This window comes from Schistocerca serialis, chromosome 3 (assembly GCF_023864345.2).
Source record: "Schistocerca serialis cubense isolate TAMUIC-IGC-003099 chromosome 3, iqSchSeri2.2, whole genome shotgun sequence".
NCBI classification, from domain to species: Eukaryota; Metazoa; Arthropoda; class Insecta; order Orthoptera; family Acrididae; genus Schistocerca; species Schistocerca serialis.
This window is the reverse complement of record NC_064640.1, coordinates 104,004,224-104,020,963: the sequence shown is the minus strand read 5'-3', so window position 1 is coordinate 104,020,963 and position 16,740 is coordinate 104,004,224. Positions and strand designations below refer to the sequence as shown.

General features: G+C 42.7%; 1 protein-coding gene across 7 annotated transcripts in view; it reads left to right on the top strand.

The window, feature by feature from the left end:
* The window catches only part of LOC126469776 (organic cation transporter protein), a 298,044-nt gene that overhangs the window by 207,323 nt on the left and 73,981 nt on the right, over positions 1 to 16,740 (top strand). For all 7 annotated transcript variants that reach the window (XM_050097012.1, XM_050097006.1, XM_050097008.1 and 4 more), the window contains one exon: positions 11,093 to 11,268. In XM_050097012.1, the coding sequence (XP_049952969.1) occupies positions 11,126 to 11,268 (143 nt within the window). In that variant the 5' untranslated portion in view covers positions 11,093 to 11,125. The remainder of the gene's footprint in view (positions 1 to 11,092; positions 11,269 to 16,740) is intronic.

The following is a 16,740-nucleotide window of genomic DNA, read 5'->3' as shown; positions in this document are numbered from 1 at the left end:
GTGGTGTGTGGGTAGGTTGGTGGTTACAAGAGGAAACGGATGGGGATGGATGGATAGAGAGAGAGAGAGAGAGAGAGAGAGAGAGAGAGAGAGAGAGAGAGGAGCCCTCATGTGGAGTGGAATAGCTGGGGAAGAGTTTGAGTTGGTAGGGGGATAAATATCGTGGCGGATCTCATTCTTTGGGAGAGGAAATTGGTTGAAGATGTGTTGAAACGTTTCGGTAAACCCAATATCTCTTATACTTAACTCCCGGTCTTCCGTTTGGTGAGCCCTCTTCGCAAAACTAACGAAGGACCCAAATAAAACCTCCGAAAGAATTGCAGAGGTATACAAGAAATACTTCCTCTGTGAAGTGCAGAGTGGTCATAATTAAACTTTCAGCTGCAATTCGCATGAAAGTGCTATGAGACGAAGCGGCCATATGGATGCACTTTAATAACTCTCAGATGACTTGACCACACTTTTTATTATTTCCAAAGTCACCTTACGCGTTTCGGCATTCCGTTATTTTAAAAGGCTTTAAAATAAAAAAACAAAACTGGCATCGAAAGATACACTACTGGCCACTAAAATTGCTACACCAAGAAGAAATGCAGATGATAAACGGATATTCATTGGACAAATATATTATACTACAACTGACATGTGATTACATTTTCACGCAATTTGGGTGCATAGATCCTGAGAAATCAGTACCGAGAACAACCACCTCTGGCTGCAATAACGGCCTTGATACGCCTGGGCATTGAGTCAAACAGAGCTTGGATGGCGTGTACAGGTACAGCTGCCCATGCAGCTTCAACACGATACCATAGTTCATCAAGAGTGGTGACTGGCGTATTGCGACGAGCCAGTTGCTCGACCACCATTGACCAGACGTTTTCAATTGGTGATAGATCTGGAGAATGTGCTGGCCAGGGCAGCACTCAAACACTTTCTGTATCCAGAAAGGCCCGTACAGGACCTGCAACATGCGGTCGTGCATTATCCTGCTGAAATGTAGGGTTTCGCAGGGATCGAATGAAGGGTAGAGCCATGGGTCGTAAGACGTCTGAAATGTAACGTTCACTGTTCAAAGTCCCGTTAATGCGAACAAGAGGTGATCGAGACGTGTAACCAATGGCACCCCATACCATCACGCCGGGTGATACGCCAGTATGGCGATGATGAATACCCGCTTCCAATGTGCGGATGCGACCATCATGATGCTGTAAACAGAACCTGGATTCATCCGAAAAAATGACGTTCTACCATTCGTGCACCCAGGTTCGTCGTTGAGTACACCATCGCAGGCGCTCATGCCCGCGATGCAGCGTCAAGGGTAACCGCAGCCATGGTATCCGAGCTGATAGTCCATGCTGCTGCAAACGTCGTTGAACTGTTCGTGCAGATGGTTGTTGTCTTGCAAACGTCCCCATCTGTTGACTCAGGGATCGAGACGTGGCTGAACGATCCGTTACAACCATGCGGATAAGATGCCTGTCATCTCGACTGCTAGTGGTACGAGGCCGTTGCGATCCAGCACGGCGTTCCGTATCACCCTCCTGAACCCACCGATTCCATATTCTGCTGACAGTCATTGGATCTCGACCAACGCGAGCAGTAATGTCGCGATACGATAAACCGCAATCGCGATAGGCTACAATCCGACCTTTATCAAAGTCGGAAACGTGATGGTAAGCATTTCTCCTCCTTACACGAGGCATCACAACAACGTTTCACCAGGCAACGCCGATCAACTGCTGTTTTTGTATGAGAAATCGGTTGGAAACATTCCTCATGTCAGCGCGTTGTAGGTGTCGCCACAGGTGCCAGCCTTGTGTGAATGCTCTTAAAAGCTAATCATTTGCATATCACAGCATCTTCTTCCTGTCGGTTAAATTTCGCGTCTGTAGCACGTCATCTTCGTGGTGTAGCAGTTTTAATGGCCAGTAGAGTATGAAAATATTTTACATTTCACCATTGATTAAAGACATTGTACAATGAGCAGAGTATGGTTTTCTAGCCCACCAGTGTTATGTCAATCATATAAAATTGTACAGTAGATACATTGTATCTCGTTAACATTCTCATTCACTAGACAAGTGCAAACTGCTTCCAAGAAATATACTGGAAACCAAGGGCCTAAACAGCCAGGCGTGATAAGTATGAGGGCACGGGAGGTTACAGGATTAACTGTGGTGATTGCGAAAAAAATATATAGGACAGATCGGTAGGCCCTCCAAAAACATTTTAGAGAACATATGTACAGCAATGAACAAACACAAACACCGTCCGAACAGGCCTTGAAGGCCGAACTCCGGCCGGCCGCCGTGGCATCCTCAACCCTGAGGCGTCGCCGGATGCGAATACGGAAGGACATGTAGTCAGCAAACCGCTCTCCCGCCCGTTGTCAGTATTCGTTGCCGGCGCCGCTACTTCTCAGTCAAGTAGCTCCTCAATTAGCCTCACAGGGGCAGGATGCAGCCGCTCGCCAAAAACACTCAGCAGACCCGAACGGTGACCCATCCAAGTGCTAGCCAAGCACTACAGTGCTTTAATTTCGGTGGACTGACTGGAACCTGTGTTACCATTGGAGCAAGGCCGTTCGCATGACAACAATGAATGCTGTATTACAAGACATCTTTTACGAAACAACCACACGTTAGGTGAAATTCAAACGAATCTTAAAATTCTACGCGACACCCCTAAGGGGCTACTAACAAATACGCTGAGGAATTGGAGATTTTTCAGATTAAACCTAAATTTTCTTCAGAAATACTAAACGAACAGATAGATTTCACCAAGAACTGGTTCTTCACTCCATTTTCGGAGCACTTACGGTTCTGCGCCCATCCTTGGGCCTCGATAGATGGCTACGCACTACAGTTCGCGGATACACAGTATTCTTTTCGTGATAAATGCTGTACCATTTTGTTTTTACCCCCAAGGCTGTACGCCTTTTGCCGACCTTTGTGGCCGAGCGGTTCTATGCGCTTCAGTCTGGAACCGCGCGACCGCTATGGTCGCAGGTTCGAATCCTGCCTCGGGCATGGATGTGTGTGATGTCCTTAGGTTCTAGGTGACTGATGACCTCAGATGTCCCATAGTGCTCAGAGCCATTTTTTTTTTTGCGTCTTTATATGGCTTCCGCCTGTGTTTTACTTTTTACCTAAGATGAGTAAAATTTTAATTATTCACTACATATATAGAGTCATTTGCTCGTGATGGTCATATGTGGATAGAGCATTCATAAGTAATTGTTACCGCTTGACGCTGCATGGCATAAACTGAAAACTCCTACAACATCACTACTATAGCTTTTCCATCCTGCTTTTCCTTTATTGTGTTTAAAGACGTCATTGTAAATCGTTTGTAGTCACAGAATTACGAACACTTTTAAAGGTTTTTTTTTTTTGCTATGTCAAGATTAATCTTGTTTACCCCTCCCCCCCCCCCCCCCTGCCGGCTGGGGTGGCCGAGCGGTTCTAGGCGCTACAGTCTGGAACCGCGCGACCGCTACGGTCGCAGGTTCGAATCCTGCCTCGGGCATGGATGTGTGTGATGTCCTTAGGTTAGTTAGGTTTCAGTAGTTCTAAGTTCTAGGGGACTGATGACCTCAGATGTTAAGTCTCATAGTGCTCAGAGCCATTTGAACCCCCCCCCCCCGCCCCACCCCACAGAACTCTTTTCATTACTTCATGGCATTTTCCAATGTGTATTATTTACAGAAAACAATTTTATGCTCATAGAAAAACAGATCTTATGTACTTTATTTTAAGCTACCAATTATAGCCGGCCGCGGTGGCCGAGCGGTTCTAGGCGCTTCAGTCCGGATCCGCGCGACTGCTACGGTCTCAGGTTTGAATCCTGCCTCGGGCACTGATGTGTGTGATGTCCTTAGGTTTAAGTAGTTCTAAGTTGTAGGGGACTGATGACCTCAGATGTTAAGTCCCATAGTGCTTGGAGCGATTTGAACCATTTGAATTTTTGCCAATTATAAACATATTCCCTTCCCACCCTCTTTTCGAGTCTCTATAATTTTAATTTTCGTTAACTTTTATCAGTTGTTATACCACAGCTTGTGGTACGTTATATAGTTATACATATTTCTGTTATCTTTGATTCCTAGACAAAATCGTGACATGTAATATAAATAAAAGGGAACAAGTTATGCAAGGCAGCACAATTGCCAGTGTACCATTAGCAGTAATATTGCACTGGATTTTACATGATTGTGTTTTCGATCGTGCTTTAGTTAAACTAGTGTTTGGGATGTCAGGAGTTCCAATTAGATAAGGCAATCTGGGATGGTTGCCATATAGTATTGATAAAACTGATGTATGGCGTTCCAACGTAGCGCATTCTCAAAATGTTTGAATTCCCTGTATGGCGTTTATGCATTTGCTCCTATTGGCGGAAACAGCAATGCATGGGCACCACCTGCTCTTCATAAGTGAGTGCTACACGCTTCGATTGATATTTCTATTCTTTGTAAATTATTATAAAATGATATTTATGTACTTTTACTGACGTCATTAATTTATATGCTGTAAGATGTCAACAACTGTTTGTTAATAGACTGTTTGCCTCATATACCCTTGCGCAACTCAGCGGTCTCTTCCAATGTATTATCTTCGACCATTCAAAAGATCTGTTACACGTTTTTTGTAAGAAACAGAAATATCTTTTTGTAAAACATTATAAAGTGATTTCTATGAATTGTTTGTTGATGAAATTGTTTTATACGACATATCGGTGAAACTGTTTTGTGAGCAACGAAGTGCGACGTTTACCACGCATCCAGCGCTGCCTAGGGGTTCAGTCCACTTCCAGTTTGTTTCTTGGTTACAGTTTGCACTTGTCTCGTGATTGATAACTTTGACGAGATATAATGTATCTATTGAACAATTTTATATGATAGACATAACATTGGTAAGCTAGAAAACGATATTTTACTCATTATACTGTATCTCTATTCAACTTTTGTGTTGTATTTTATAGCCTTTGAAAATGATGGAATGTCGAAACGCGTAAGGCGATTTTGAAAATAATAAAAAGTGTGGTCAAGACATCTTAAAGTTGTTAAACTGGAGAAGGCCCCCACGAAAAACGAGTTATGGTAGGGCAATGAAACATTTTGGGAACATTTTTAAGGTCATGAGGAAGAGAGTTAGCGAAGAAACCATTGAAAGAAACACATTTTAATTTCTACATGGCAGGATAACATTTCTTAATTGTGTACCATGTTTACGTTCAGCGTTACGAACGTTGCTCAGTGTGCCGACCATCTGCATCCACGACAGCCTGGAAACTTGGCCAGATAACCATTTCACAGCTGTCCGCAGCACTTTTCGGACGGTGGACCATGGAATGTTCAGCTGTCGTGACACAGCTCTTGCACAACTTAAAGATAGTACATTGCGTTCAGCATTCTCAGCTATGGCTACAGAACCTTCTTCAACAATTTGTGGAGCATTTGGCCGTCGATCTCTCCCAGGAGAAATTCCCAAATCGGCAGTTAATTCGACCTACCGAACAATGTTTTCAATCCCGGTGCAGAAAGAGGACCTCTCCGCAATCCTTTAATGCGTCGATACTCGCGAAGCAGCACTATTGCTGTTGTTTTGATTAAACAAGTTTGCGAGTGATGCCCTGCTCACCTTGTCCAGAACTGTGTTGACTGTCTGCAACTGCATTGCACTCTGATAATTGTTTCAGCCCTACGTCGCCGTACCAGTAACGGCGCCTAATGGAAAATCATGACACTAACACTGCTAACACAGCAAATCCTGCAGCGTACAGTATGAACATCATTCCTATAAAGTTGAGTACCCATAGGTAAATTGTTTTTCCTCTACACTGGCTCAAGTACCGAAAACTATACAACAACGTTAACTGCAGCGTGTGAAAACCATTATTTGAATCTATGTTCTCAAAAACTTGCCAGTGTACTCCCAGCTTAAAACGATACATTGTTTTAACTGCAGTTTGTTGAGTCTTTACAAAAATGTCGCAAGGCCCCAGGGGACCTTGAACTCCAGATTAAGAACGGCTTGTCCACAGTATTCGTTTATGTTGCTGATCAGCTTTTACCTTACATCATCCGAGAATCAGTCTGATGACGACCATGTAAGTATTAACTGCTACAGAACGTCCACAGTTGGTGTTCCGATGCTTAAGCTTTCCTTAGTTATTAGGGAACAGCATTTGAATATTTCCTCAGGATATCCGGCTCTTTAATTTTTTCTCACAGTTTTTTTTTCGCTTGCATTGTGTTGTTATACAACAAGAGCTCACATCTTAGACATCCTGCCCAGTACGAGTCTATGTGGCGAATAATGGGGAGATGGCGCGTGTAATCATTTCGGGTAGCTACGGAATAGATTGATGGCGATACCGGCATCTTAGCTCAGAGCTTTACTTTGCCTCGCTTTGACATGTTGTCGATTTTCGCTACTAAAATTCGCCATAAACAGCCTATCACAAATTGCGAAGAATAGTGATGTCCATACCTGAAACACTATACGGAGAATGTCCCTCATCCATGGTTAAAACTGTCAGCCGCTCAGAAGGGAGTTCAATAAGCATTAATAAAAATTTTTTGATCGTTTGCCCAATAACGTAAAATGTCTGACAGCTAGTAAAGCAAGTTTTCGTGACAACTACTTCTATTTCACAGACGTAGTTTTATTTAAAAACTGGCGGCCTGTAAAAAAATACTAGCTTTGAAGTGTAGCTGCATGAGTAGGACTGTAGAAGGATATTAAATCTAATCATATATACATATCCTGTAAACTGATTTGTTCCACATTTAGATAAAGGAAATAGGTCAAACGATCACTGGAACATGGAGCTAACCACGCAACCAACCCTACCGAACTAGATGATGTGATAGAAATGATCCAACTCGTATACGGAAGAAACGGGATATAAATTACCGTCCAGCGATCCTAATTTGTCACTATTGCTTCCTTAGTTCATTCAAGCGACTTCGTTTCCTACAAGAGGCAACAACAGAGTATGTTCACCATCTTTATTCAGTCGCGCTCGGGTTCGTACTCATCCGACTTTTAAGTCGGTGCGACGGTAAACTGCAATCTTGTTAATTCCTCTTTTTATTACCGTGCTTCACGTAACACTGTCGAAAGAGTTGTAACATTGAAAAAGCGAACTGTTCACATTAGTAATCACGTATCCAAAGCTGATGCGGTCTCCACAGAGTAACATAAAGCAAACAGCGCTTCACGCTGTGTTATGGTAAAGTGCAGTGCAGAATTACTCATAGTTAGGCACGCATCTCGCACTGGCTGGACGTGTGCTAGCCAGTGAAACTACCCTCGTCCAGGGTGCTTGCCCGGTGGCCGAGGGCACGAGGGCGCGTATTGATTTCCGTTCGAAGGGCTCGCCTGCGCAGTTTCGTCTCACCCAGAGTGAACTGTTGTCACGTCCAACGTAAGCTTGCAAGGCTACCTTTCCGATCATTTTTCATGTGCAGCAAAGGAAAAACCGTAAGCTTAAAAAACAGACATGCAAATCAAACTGCATTAAAAACGATTAAAAAAATTTGAAAAAAATTGCAACATGTGTAACACTGTCGACAATGCGAGTAACATGTGACACCTGTGGCCAATGATTTCCACATCTCTGATCCAATCACCATCTTGTCTGTGTTTCTCCCTTTCCCACACTCAACACACATTACTTCAAATACAGTTCATTTTATAATTCTCTTCTTCATTTAATGACTTTCACATATTTTCGTTCAAACATTTACATATGTCTCTGAAACTGAATTCTGAATTACTGGTTCTTCCGTTTCCTGCTTGTGCCATCTTCATAAATGATTTTCCCCGCTTTTTTACCTTTAACTCTGGATGAAGAACAGTCAGAATCTGACAGTTTGCAACTGACATATTTAACTACCACGTTTTTCTGTCGCTCCTGTACGTTTTTTTCCAGTCTCTGCTACTTGTAAGAATGTAGCTGTCTATTTTATTTCGCAGTAATCCTTTCTTTTCTTTTTGTTCATGCTAATGTACTTTTGTTACTTAGAGACTCTCTTTTTTATTACTGCCCGAATCTTTCTTTCGTGTAACACCATATTTACTAGTCTTCAAAATGAAATCCTATAGAGATTATTGCTGGCTGAGAGGTTTGATGAACGGATGTGCTAGTTTACAATTTGAAACCAGCGGCTCGGTGAGGAAGAGTGAATAGGCAAATCTTATAGCCACACTCCGCGCTTACGGAGACAAGGACAAAAATCTCGCCGAGACAGTGTACAAGATAACTTTAACGTAGGAAATGAACTTAGTTTACGATAGCGTCTTCCTTTTGGTCATCACACTTTGTACAACGTTTTTCCATTGAACACGTGCCATCCTGAAGAATGATTCTGAAAGATCTACGAAATTTCCATCTACGGTACCATAACCACTTCTTTCGACTCGAAAAGTTGTCTAGCCACATCTCTCCTAGCTGCGAGAACTGGCAGAGGTCACAGGGTGCCAGTTTTCCTGTGTAAGGGTGGGTGATGCAACAATTCGTACTTCAGTTCTCTGCATTTCCCTAATGCCAAATCACCTCTGTAGCAGAGAACATTATGATGATGAAAGATGATTGTCTTCTTGTGCAATCTAGGTATCCTCTCTCGTAGGTTTTCTTCCAATTGGCCTGGAAAATTTAAGTAGTATTCATCAAGTGCTGTTTTGCGTTTTGCATTAGGATCCTGCAATCGAATAAAATACTGGCCATAACAATACCGGCAAATAAAACTGATTTTGCCTCTGTCTGGAACTGATCAGCTACCATCCACTTTTTTCCCCGTTGTTTCGCTTCAGGCGTGGAGTGTTGGACACTCGCCTCGTCCGCAGTAGTAGCGCGTAAAATCACTTGGATTCATATTAAAACGGCCCGAAAAATCTCTTACTAATTTGCTTTTGACCAGCATTCAACAAATGTGGCTTTCCATAATTAATGTACATACTACCTTGATCCGAGGCATGTTCCCTTTTTTAAAAGCAGTTGATTTATCCACTACTGGCTTGCTAGGCCTATCGTCCCTATCTGTAGGGACAAGCTCTGGGATGTGCTGAACGCAAAAGGGATAGATGAAGAGATAACACGAAAAGTCAGAAAAATGTATGAGGGAAGTGAGAGTTGTGTGAAAGTGGGGAGGGAACGTACTGCATGGTTCAAGCTGGAAAATGGGTTGCGACAGGGAAGTGCACTTTCGCCTTTATTGTTTATTATTGTTATGGATGAAATCCTACAGCAAGTATCAGATGCAATTGGAGATCATAAAATGAAAGCAGTGCTTTTTGCCGATGACCTGATGTTATGGGGAAATTGCGAGGAGGTGGTGCAAGAGCAGTTAGATGTATGGGAGGCAACGGCAGCACAATATGGAATGCATTTCTCTGCAAAGAAAAGTGAAATAATTGTCACAACAAGGAAGAAGAATAGGCCAAATGTGGATATAACTTGTGGAGGGGGAAAAACTACAAGTGGTAGAGAACTTCAAGTACCTGGGAAGCATGACTGAAAGTAAGGGGGGAAACGCAATGGAAATAAATGAAAGGTGCAGAAAAGCAGGGCAGTTCTACAAATGCATTAGGGGGCTTATTTGGAGCAAGGAGGTGCCACAGAAATCCAAGGGAATTATATACCGAACCTACTTGTCCCCATATTGGCATACGGAAGTGAGACATGGGTAATGCACAAAAGCGACAAAAGTAGAATACAGGCTAGTGAAATGAAGTTCCAGAGGAGCAGGTTGAGTGTAACAAGACGAGACAGATTGCGAAATGTGTATGTGAGGGAAAGACTAAAGGAGGAACCAGTACAGGACAGGATAGAAAAATGAAGACTGCAGTGGTATGGACACATAAAGAGAATGGATGAGGGAAGAATTCCAAAGCGGATGTTTGATCTGCAACTGGAGGGGAAGAGGCCCAGAGGAAGACCGAGAGATAGATGGGTGAAGGGAGTGAAGGAATGTGTGACGAGAAGAGGAGAGAACTGGACGAAGGTGGAAGAGGGGGAATGGTGGAAAGACAGAACACGATGGAGAGGCTTGTGTTCCCGACAGACCCAGCCAGTGGCTGGAAAGTGTCCAAGATGATGATGATGATGATGATGATGATGATGATGATGATGATGATGACTACCTTGATCTTTCTGATTGTGACTCTGCGGCATCAGGAACTTAATTTGCATTGCCTAACATTACCATATTGTGCACTTAGTCGAGGCTTTAATTTTGTTTGCAATTCCGGGACATCATTAACATGGACCACATTCGAGAGGAGTGTGGCAGTGTCAGTATTTGGCCGTTTCGTAGTAACAGACTCGTTATAAACGTTCACAACCTTAGCTTGAATTTGCCTCGGTGATAAATTTTATGACGCCACTATATTCCCGATCAACCACACAAATGAGACACGGACACAACACTACGACTTTAAAAAGCCATGTGAGCAAAATAATTCCACAGATAATTTTCACGTACATTATTGCGGGCATGGGCAACATAAAAAATTGAAAATTTCATTGAAATTTGCGCTGTAGCTCTACCAGACCGATAAATTTTGGCCGTAATCTAATACAGTCCATCCCAGAAACAAAGATTCCATTAATTGTTTTTTTGTCTGTCTCTGCTAATTCCCTGGAACTGATTTCTAGAGCACTCTAAAATGTTGAACAGTTACATTTAACTTCCCTCACCGATGTTTTGTAGAAATATCATCCCGATATCTTTTGGGTAGGATGTTACATACGAGTTTTTGTGGCAGTAGTGATTGCGTAACGAGATAAAACGTCGAAAAAGGCATGTACTTTATCAGAGCCTACACAAGTAATATTTGCCGGTGCTTCAATACTGAGTCGCAAATGTAAAACTGACTTTAATTATTTATTTTACTGACTAATAAAGTCATTTCACGTAATTTTGTGTATTTTCTATAACTACAGTTATAGTCAACAGATACTTAAAAACTTTCCAGTCTTTGCAAAAAACTGATATCCTAAAGCTGATAATACAATTTAAAAATTTAATTTTTTGACATTTTGCATTTTAGTATTATATGTATGATCTTTGGTTTCGTTGCAGGCGGATGACGACGAAAACGCTGAAGTAAAGAAAATGGATTTTGACGATGTTCTAGTGGAGATCGGAGAATTTGGACGATATCAGATTCTGAACTATTTTTTGATCTGCCTTCCGGTCTTCTTTGGCGCTGCAAACAGCCTAAGCTACGTATTCACATCTGGAATTCCAACATACAGGTAAGTTCTGGCTAATATAATCTTACTTTCAGGTACCTTATCCGAGAAGCAGAAATGTTTAAGGGGCCAGTGCTTACACGCGCACAATAATTTCTCAGAACAAGGATTCATGAGACTGTCACTGCCGGTTCCACATTGGGAAGTGCTCCTAAATCCACTGAATTTCTCACTGTAAACGATGCTTCATTCCTTTCTCCAGCTTTTCACCTCTCGCATTATTTGCTCTAACTACTTTTTCCCTCCGTCCGCTCGTCGGTCTTCTTCCTGAGTGATTATTTGTTCTGACAACTGGATTTGGTGCATATATACTTTGTAGTACAGACCTCTGGAACGCATTACTATCGCAAAACGAGAGATACACTTAGAATAAAGATTGGGCACCATACATACTGCTGTCATAAGGCTCTTCCCTCATAAAAAAAAAGAAAAATAACGGATAGTCCGAGTGTCTCGCGCTCAGAAGGTTCCGCACAAATCTAATTATGTATGTAGATAGTGCATCCGTAGCTGCTGATGAGTGAGAGTGGGAGTATCAAAGTATGTGACATAAATGGCTATATCTTTTCCCTGCCATGTCTTAGCAGCGTAAATTTTGTACACCGCAAAGGGACTGTAGACGCCAATATTTAACATTAATTTCAAATTTATACTTCTACCTGAGAAAAAGGGTGATCATTTAAGGTTTCCGTTTTTACTGAGTAAGGTACAGAACCCTAAAAAAGGGAGTTACACCCAAAAATAAGCACTAACTAGAAAAAGCAGAAACAAAAAATCCTCTTTCTCGAAATTAACAGACATGATGGGGAAGCAGTAGCCTTCGCACATCGAGGATTCAGAAAGAGTGTGTGAGTAGGACAAGAAAAGCAGCCACAGCAGTTCTTCCAGCGCAATAACCGTGACAAAAGGTCCTTTGTTCGTTAGCGGAAAACTCCTCAGTTGCTGCCGCTTAGTGGTCCTATATACTGCTCTCAGTAGTTAGCACTACTACTATTACAAGGAAAAAGAGAAAAGGAAAGACAGTTTAGTGTACTGTTCACAGCAAGTGAGTGAGTAATAGTTCAGCCTGGCGAGAACGAGAATAAGAATTAGACTTGGTCGTGGCTTTGTTAAACCTTACCAGAATTCATCTGTAGAAATTTAAGAAAGCTACAGAAAATCTACCCATTCCTCCTAAATACAAACCCTGTATACTGATCCATGTGTCAACTCCTTCTCCCTCTCTCTCTTCCTCTCTCCATCTCTCCACACCTCTCGCCTCCCTCGCCCCTCTCTTCCCCCCCCCCCCTGCTTCCGCCTCTCCTCCCCCTCTCTCTCCCCCTTTCCCCCCATCATTATAGCGTAAGAAGAATGACTTCTAATGCACCAGGTGTCTACTGCAGGCCTGTACGATTCTTCGACATGTTCTAAACTCATTTGACACGAAGTGCAAATGCTCTCTTCACGCAAAAAATTTCAGAGGTGTTCATCAGATATGACTACTAGATCTTGGGTAAGTGAAGTTGACATACAGGTCACACTTGGTTCACGAAGGGACCTGAATCAGTGCTTAAGACACTCATCTCATAATCTGGTGGAACGGGTGCACATCTGAGCCCAACCTTCCCAGTTTAAGCTTACTGTAATAAGATAAGACGAATGTCGGAAAAGTTACTTCGGCAACGTCAAGAACGAAACCCTACACCTACTGTTACTATTATAATAAAGCAGTTTAAAAGCTATGTAAGCTCTTTGCTGCCGACGTAACAATATTTTGTAAACCTGTCTGTTTTCAAAACAGGCTTTCCAAATGACAATTTTAAAAAATGTACCTTTACACATAATCTAAAAATCGCATGCTCGTCCATCCTAGTAGTCTGCCTCCTTTTGGAGATTTTTCTACCATCATCTTGCGTATCAGTCTTTTTGTGATCTCATTATATGACCAATCCTCTTAATTCTTCTAACTTTTATCTTTGTTGCTATATCTGTTTATACAATTCTGTATTTTTTCGGATTCATCATTCGTTGCTGACAATGTTCCAAGTATTGTGTGTAGTGTTTTCTTCTATAATACCCATATAGTTTTTAAACTTGTTCATACATATGTTAATGTTAGAACTTATATACCAGTAGTTCATAAATGCACACGTATTTTGGTTTTCCAAGGGAGATTTCTGCTCTTTAAATATGGAGAAGGAGGAGATTAGTGTTAGTGATTAGTGTTTAACGTCCCATCGACAAAGAGGTCATTAGAGACGGAGCACAAGCTAGGATTAGGGAACATTAGACAAGGAAAGCGGCCATGCCCTTTCGAAGGAACCATCCCAGCATTTGCTTTGAGCAATTTAGGGAAATCATGGAAAACCTAAATCAGGATGGCCGGACGCGGGCTTGAGCCTTCATCCTCCCGAATGAGAGTCCAGTTTGTTAACCATTTTGCTACCCCGCTCGGTCCTGTTCATTAAGTTTGCACAATACGTTTCATTTGCTGGTGAATTACGCATCCAGCCACAAATAATTTTAAAATGCTTTATTTCGATGCCATAACCGGTTTCGGACTACCATGTCCGTCGTCAGATGGCTAACGTTTCCAATTACATTGGTGTTTTGGTCAGCAGCATATCGTCTGTTCCTAATAAATGTGGATGGTGATTTGTTTTGTTATGGTCTTTATGGTTTTCTACATCGATGTATAAGTTGTTGCATTGCAAACAGCATAAACATTGTAAATAAATCACAGTGGCATACTTCATAATATTCTTAATGTTAGTTTGGGCGTTACACATGTACTCTGAATTTTTCTTAAATTTGTAACCTCATTTGTTTGTCTTATGGGTGCGATCACTTTTTCTGTTACTGATTGGTGATAGACAGCCGTTACTGGCAAAATAAGTCTCCACATAGTCGACAGGACTTTAAACTCAAACCTTCCTTGTGTCTACCCCATCCTGCACTAATAAAACGTGTCCGTTTAACGCTATGCGAAAAAATATCAGGTAAAACTTAAATATTTTGTGATTACCCTTGATCTGGGGATTGATAACATAATAATTTAAACAGTTGTTTCGATTATTATGTGAGACAAGTTAAAATTTTTTACCAGAACGGCTCCTTAACAACATATATGAAGGGTTGCCCATTACTGAAAGTACATCTGAGCCAGTAAGAGCGACCCTATCTGCTGCTCTGGAGCCAATCTTCCAGCAAGTTCTGGATTTGCACAGAGGGTAGGGTTGTTCGTTATTTGGAGTTTCAGTGTTAAGCTGGTGATGGACATCCTAAGGAAATAGGAATTAGGTGAGAAAGAAGTTCTCCTTGGCTCTTTAGCACAATATAGGCCATGTGCTAGTTAAGTAGGTGATGCGGGAGATACTAAGAGATGGGAAGGACTCATCACGGATCGTAGTAGGAAGTTCCTACTAAAGCCGAGAGATATCTATGTAGCAGATTCAAACGAAGCCGAAACACCAATGACAAACAAAAGCTACACAAAGTCAAACTTAGCACGAGGATAGCTATGCAAGAATGAATTCGAAACCAAGATCTTACCAGCTAAATCAAAGAATCCTAAAAAATTTTGGTCCTCTATAATTTCAGTCAATGCAATCAGATCGCTGTAAAGTTTTAATTACAAGGATAAACATACGAATTATTCCAGAATGAGATTTTCACTCTGCAGCGGAGTGCGCTGATATGAAACTTCCTGGCAGATTAAAACTGTGTGCCCAACCGAGACTCGAACTCGGGACCTATGGAAGACGCAGCTCCAACTCGTCACAGGACCGAAGAGAAAACAGCCAGAGAGATGTCCACATGGACACAGACTACAGCACCGACTGATAAACTAAATGAGCAGGAAGGCAAATACAATCTATAAAGTTGTCACAGTCAACATAAATAAAATGAGCACACCTTTAAAAATTCGAGCCCTCGCGGACTTCCTACGCCATAGAAGAACAGACGTTACACTATTGCAAGAAGTGGTTACGACTAAAATAAACCAGATACCAGGATATGCGGCAATCACAAATATAGACCCAGAATCCCAATGCGGTACGGCAATAATGGTACGGAACAAGATCGACTTTGGCGGGACTAAAATGTTGTCAAGCGGCCGAGGGATAGCGCTAAACATAGAAGAGACGCTCTTTATCAACATATACGCACCTTCTGGCACAGACAACAAGCGAGCAAGAAGCACCTTCTATAATGAAGAAGTAGTGGAACTGCTGATGCAGAACAATAACATCATTATCATTGGAGGAGATTTTAACTGTGTCGCCGCAGCTGAAGACCAAATACCCGTAGCAAACATGTGCCCAGAACTGCAAGAACTGATCCGACGACTGAAAGTAGAAGATTCGTGGCGCCTTCTCCATCCAACACATACTGAATTTACATACCATCACAAAAATGGTAAAAGCAGACTGGACCGTATATATGTCAGCAGAGCACCAACTAAAAATGTAGCGCACGTCTAAGTCTATCCTGTCACCTTTTCGAACCACTGCAGCTACGAATGCAGCCTGCATCTCCAAAAAGGAAAGAACGTCAGCACAAGAAGCACGTGGAAGCTAAATACGGAACACCTGCAGGACGCGGAAGTGCGCAAGCAAATAGTGGAAACGTGGCAAGAATGCCTGGCACAGCGCGCACGCTACAGCAGCACGACCGAGTGGCGGCTGGCACGAGCGAAGCCGACAATGGGCAGCCTGTTGATAAGATACAACGCGGAAAAGTCATTCTGGAGGCGAACCACGGCCGAGTTCTACCAGCAGTGCCTGAAAGACGCACTCGACGCACCAGCAGACGACCAGCAATACCTGCCGCGAGTGAGGAGAATCAAGGCAAAACTCCTTCAAATAAAGAAACAGCAAATAAGAGGCGTCGTCACCAGAAGTAAAACATATGGCGAGGTGGATGAAGAGCCACTCACCATGCACCACTTAAATAGGGAAAGGGAGAGAGGCGCAGGAAAGTGCGTAAGTGAGCTTCAGGACGAGCAGGGAAAGACGCTCACGACGAAAACGGAGTTAACAAAACACATCGAGGACTATTTCCGAGACATGTTCGGTCGAGAAGCGACAGACGACGCGACAACTGCTGAAATCCTCCAGCAGACGAGGAGCGTGCTCACAGACGCAGACAGGGCGTTGCTGACAGAAAATGTCGACGTGGATGACATCAAAGAAACGATGAGGACCAGCGCAAGAGGAAGAGCACCCGGCGCTGACGGCATCCCGCTCGAGTTCTACCTCGCATATTGGGACGTGCTAGGAGGGCAATTCACGGAAATGGTGAACGAGATACTCGATGGGGCGGAAATTCCACCTGGACTGACCGAAGGGACCATAACACTCATCCCTAAGAAGAGAGCCGCCCGCCGCATTGAAGAGTTTCGTCCGATTACGCTCCTCAACGCCGACTATAAAATAATAGCGAAATGCATCGCAAACGACCTGAAATCGGCGATGAGGAAAGTCATCAGTCCGT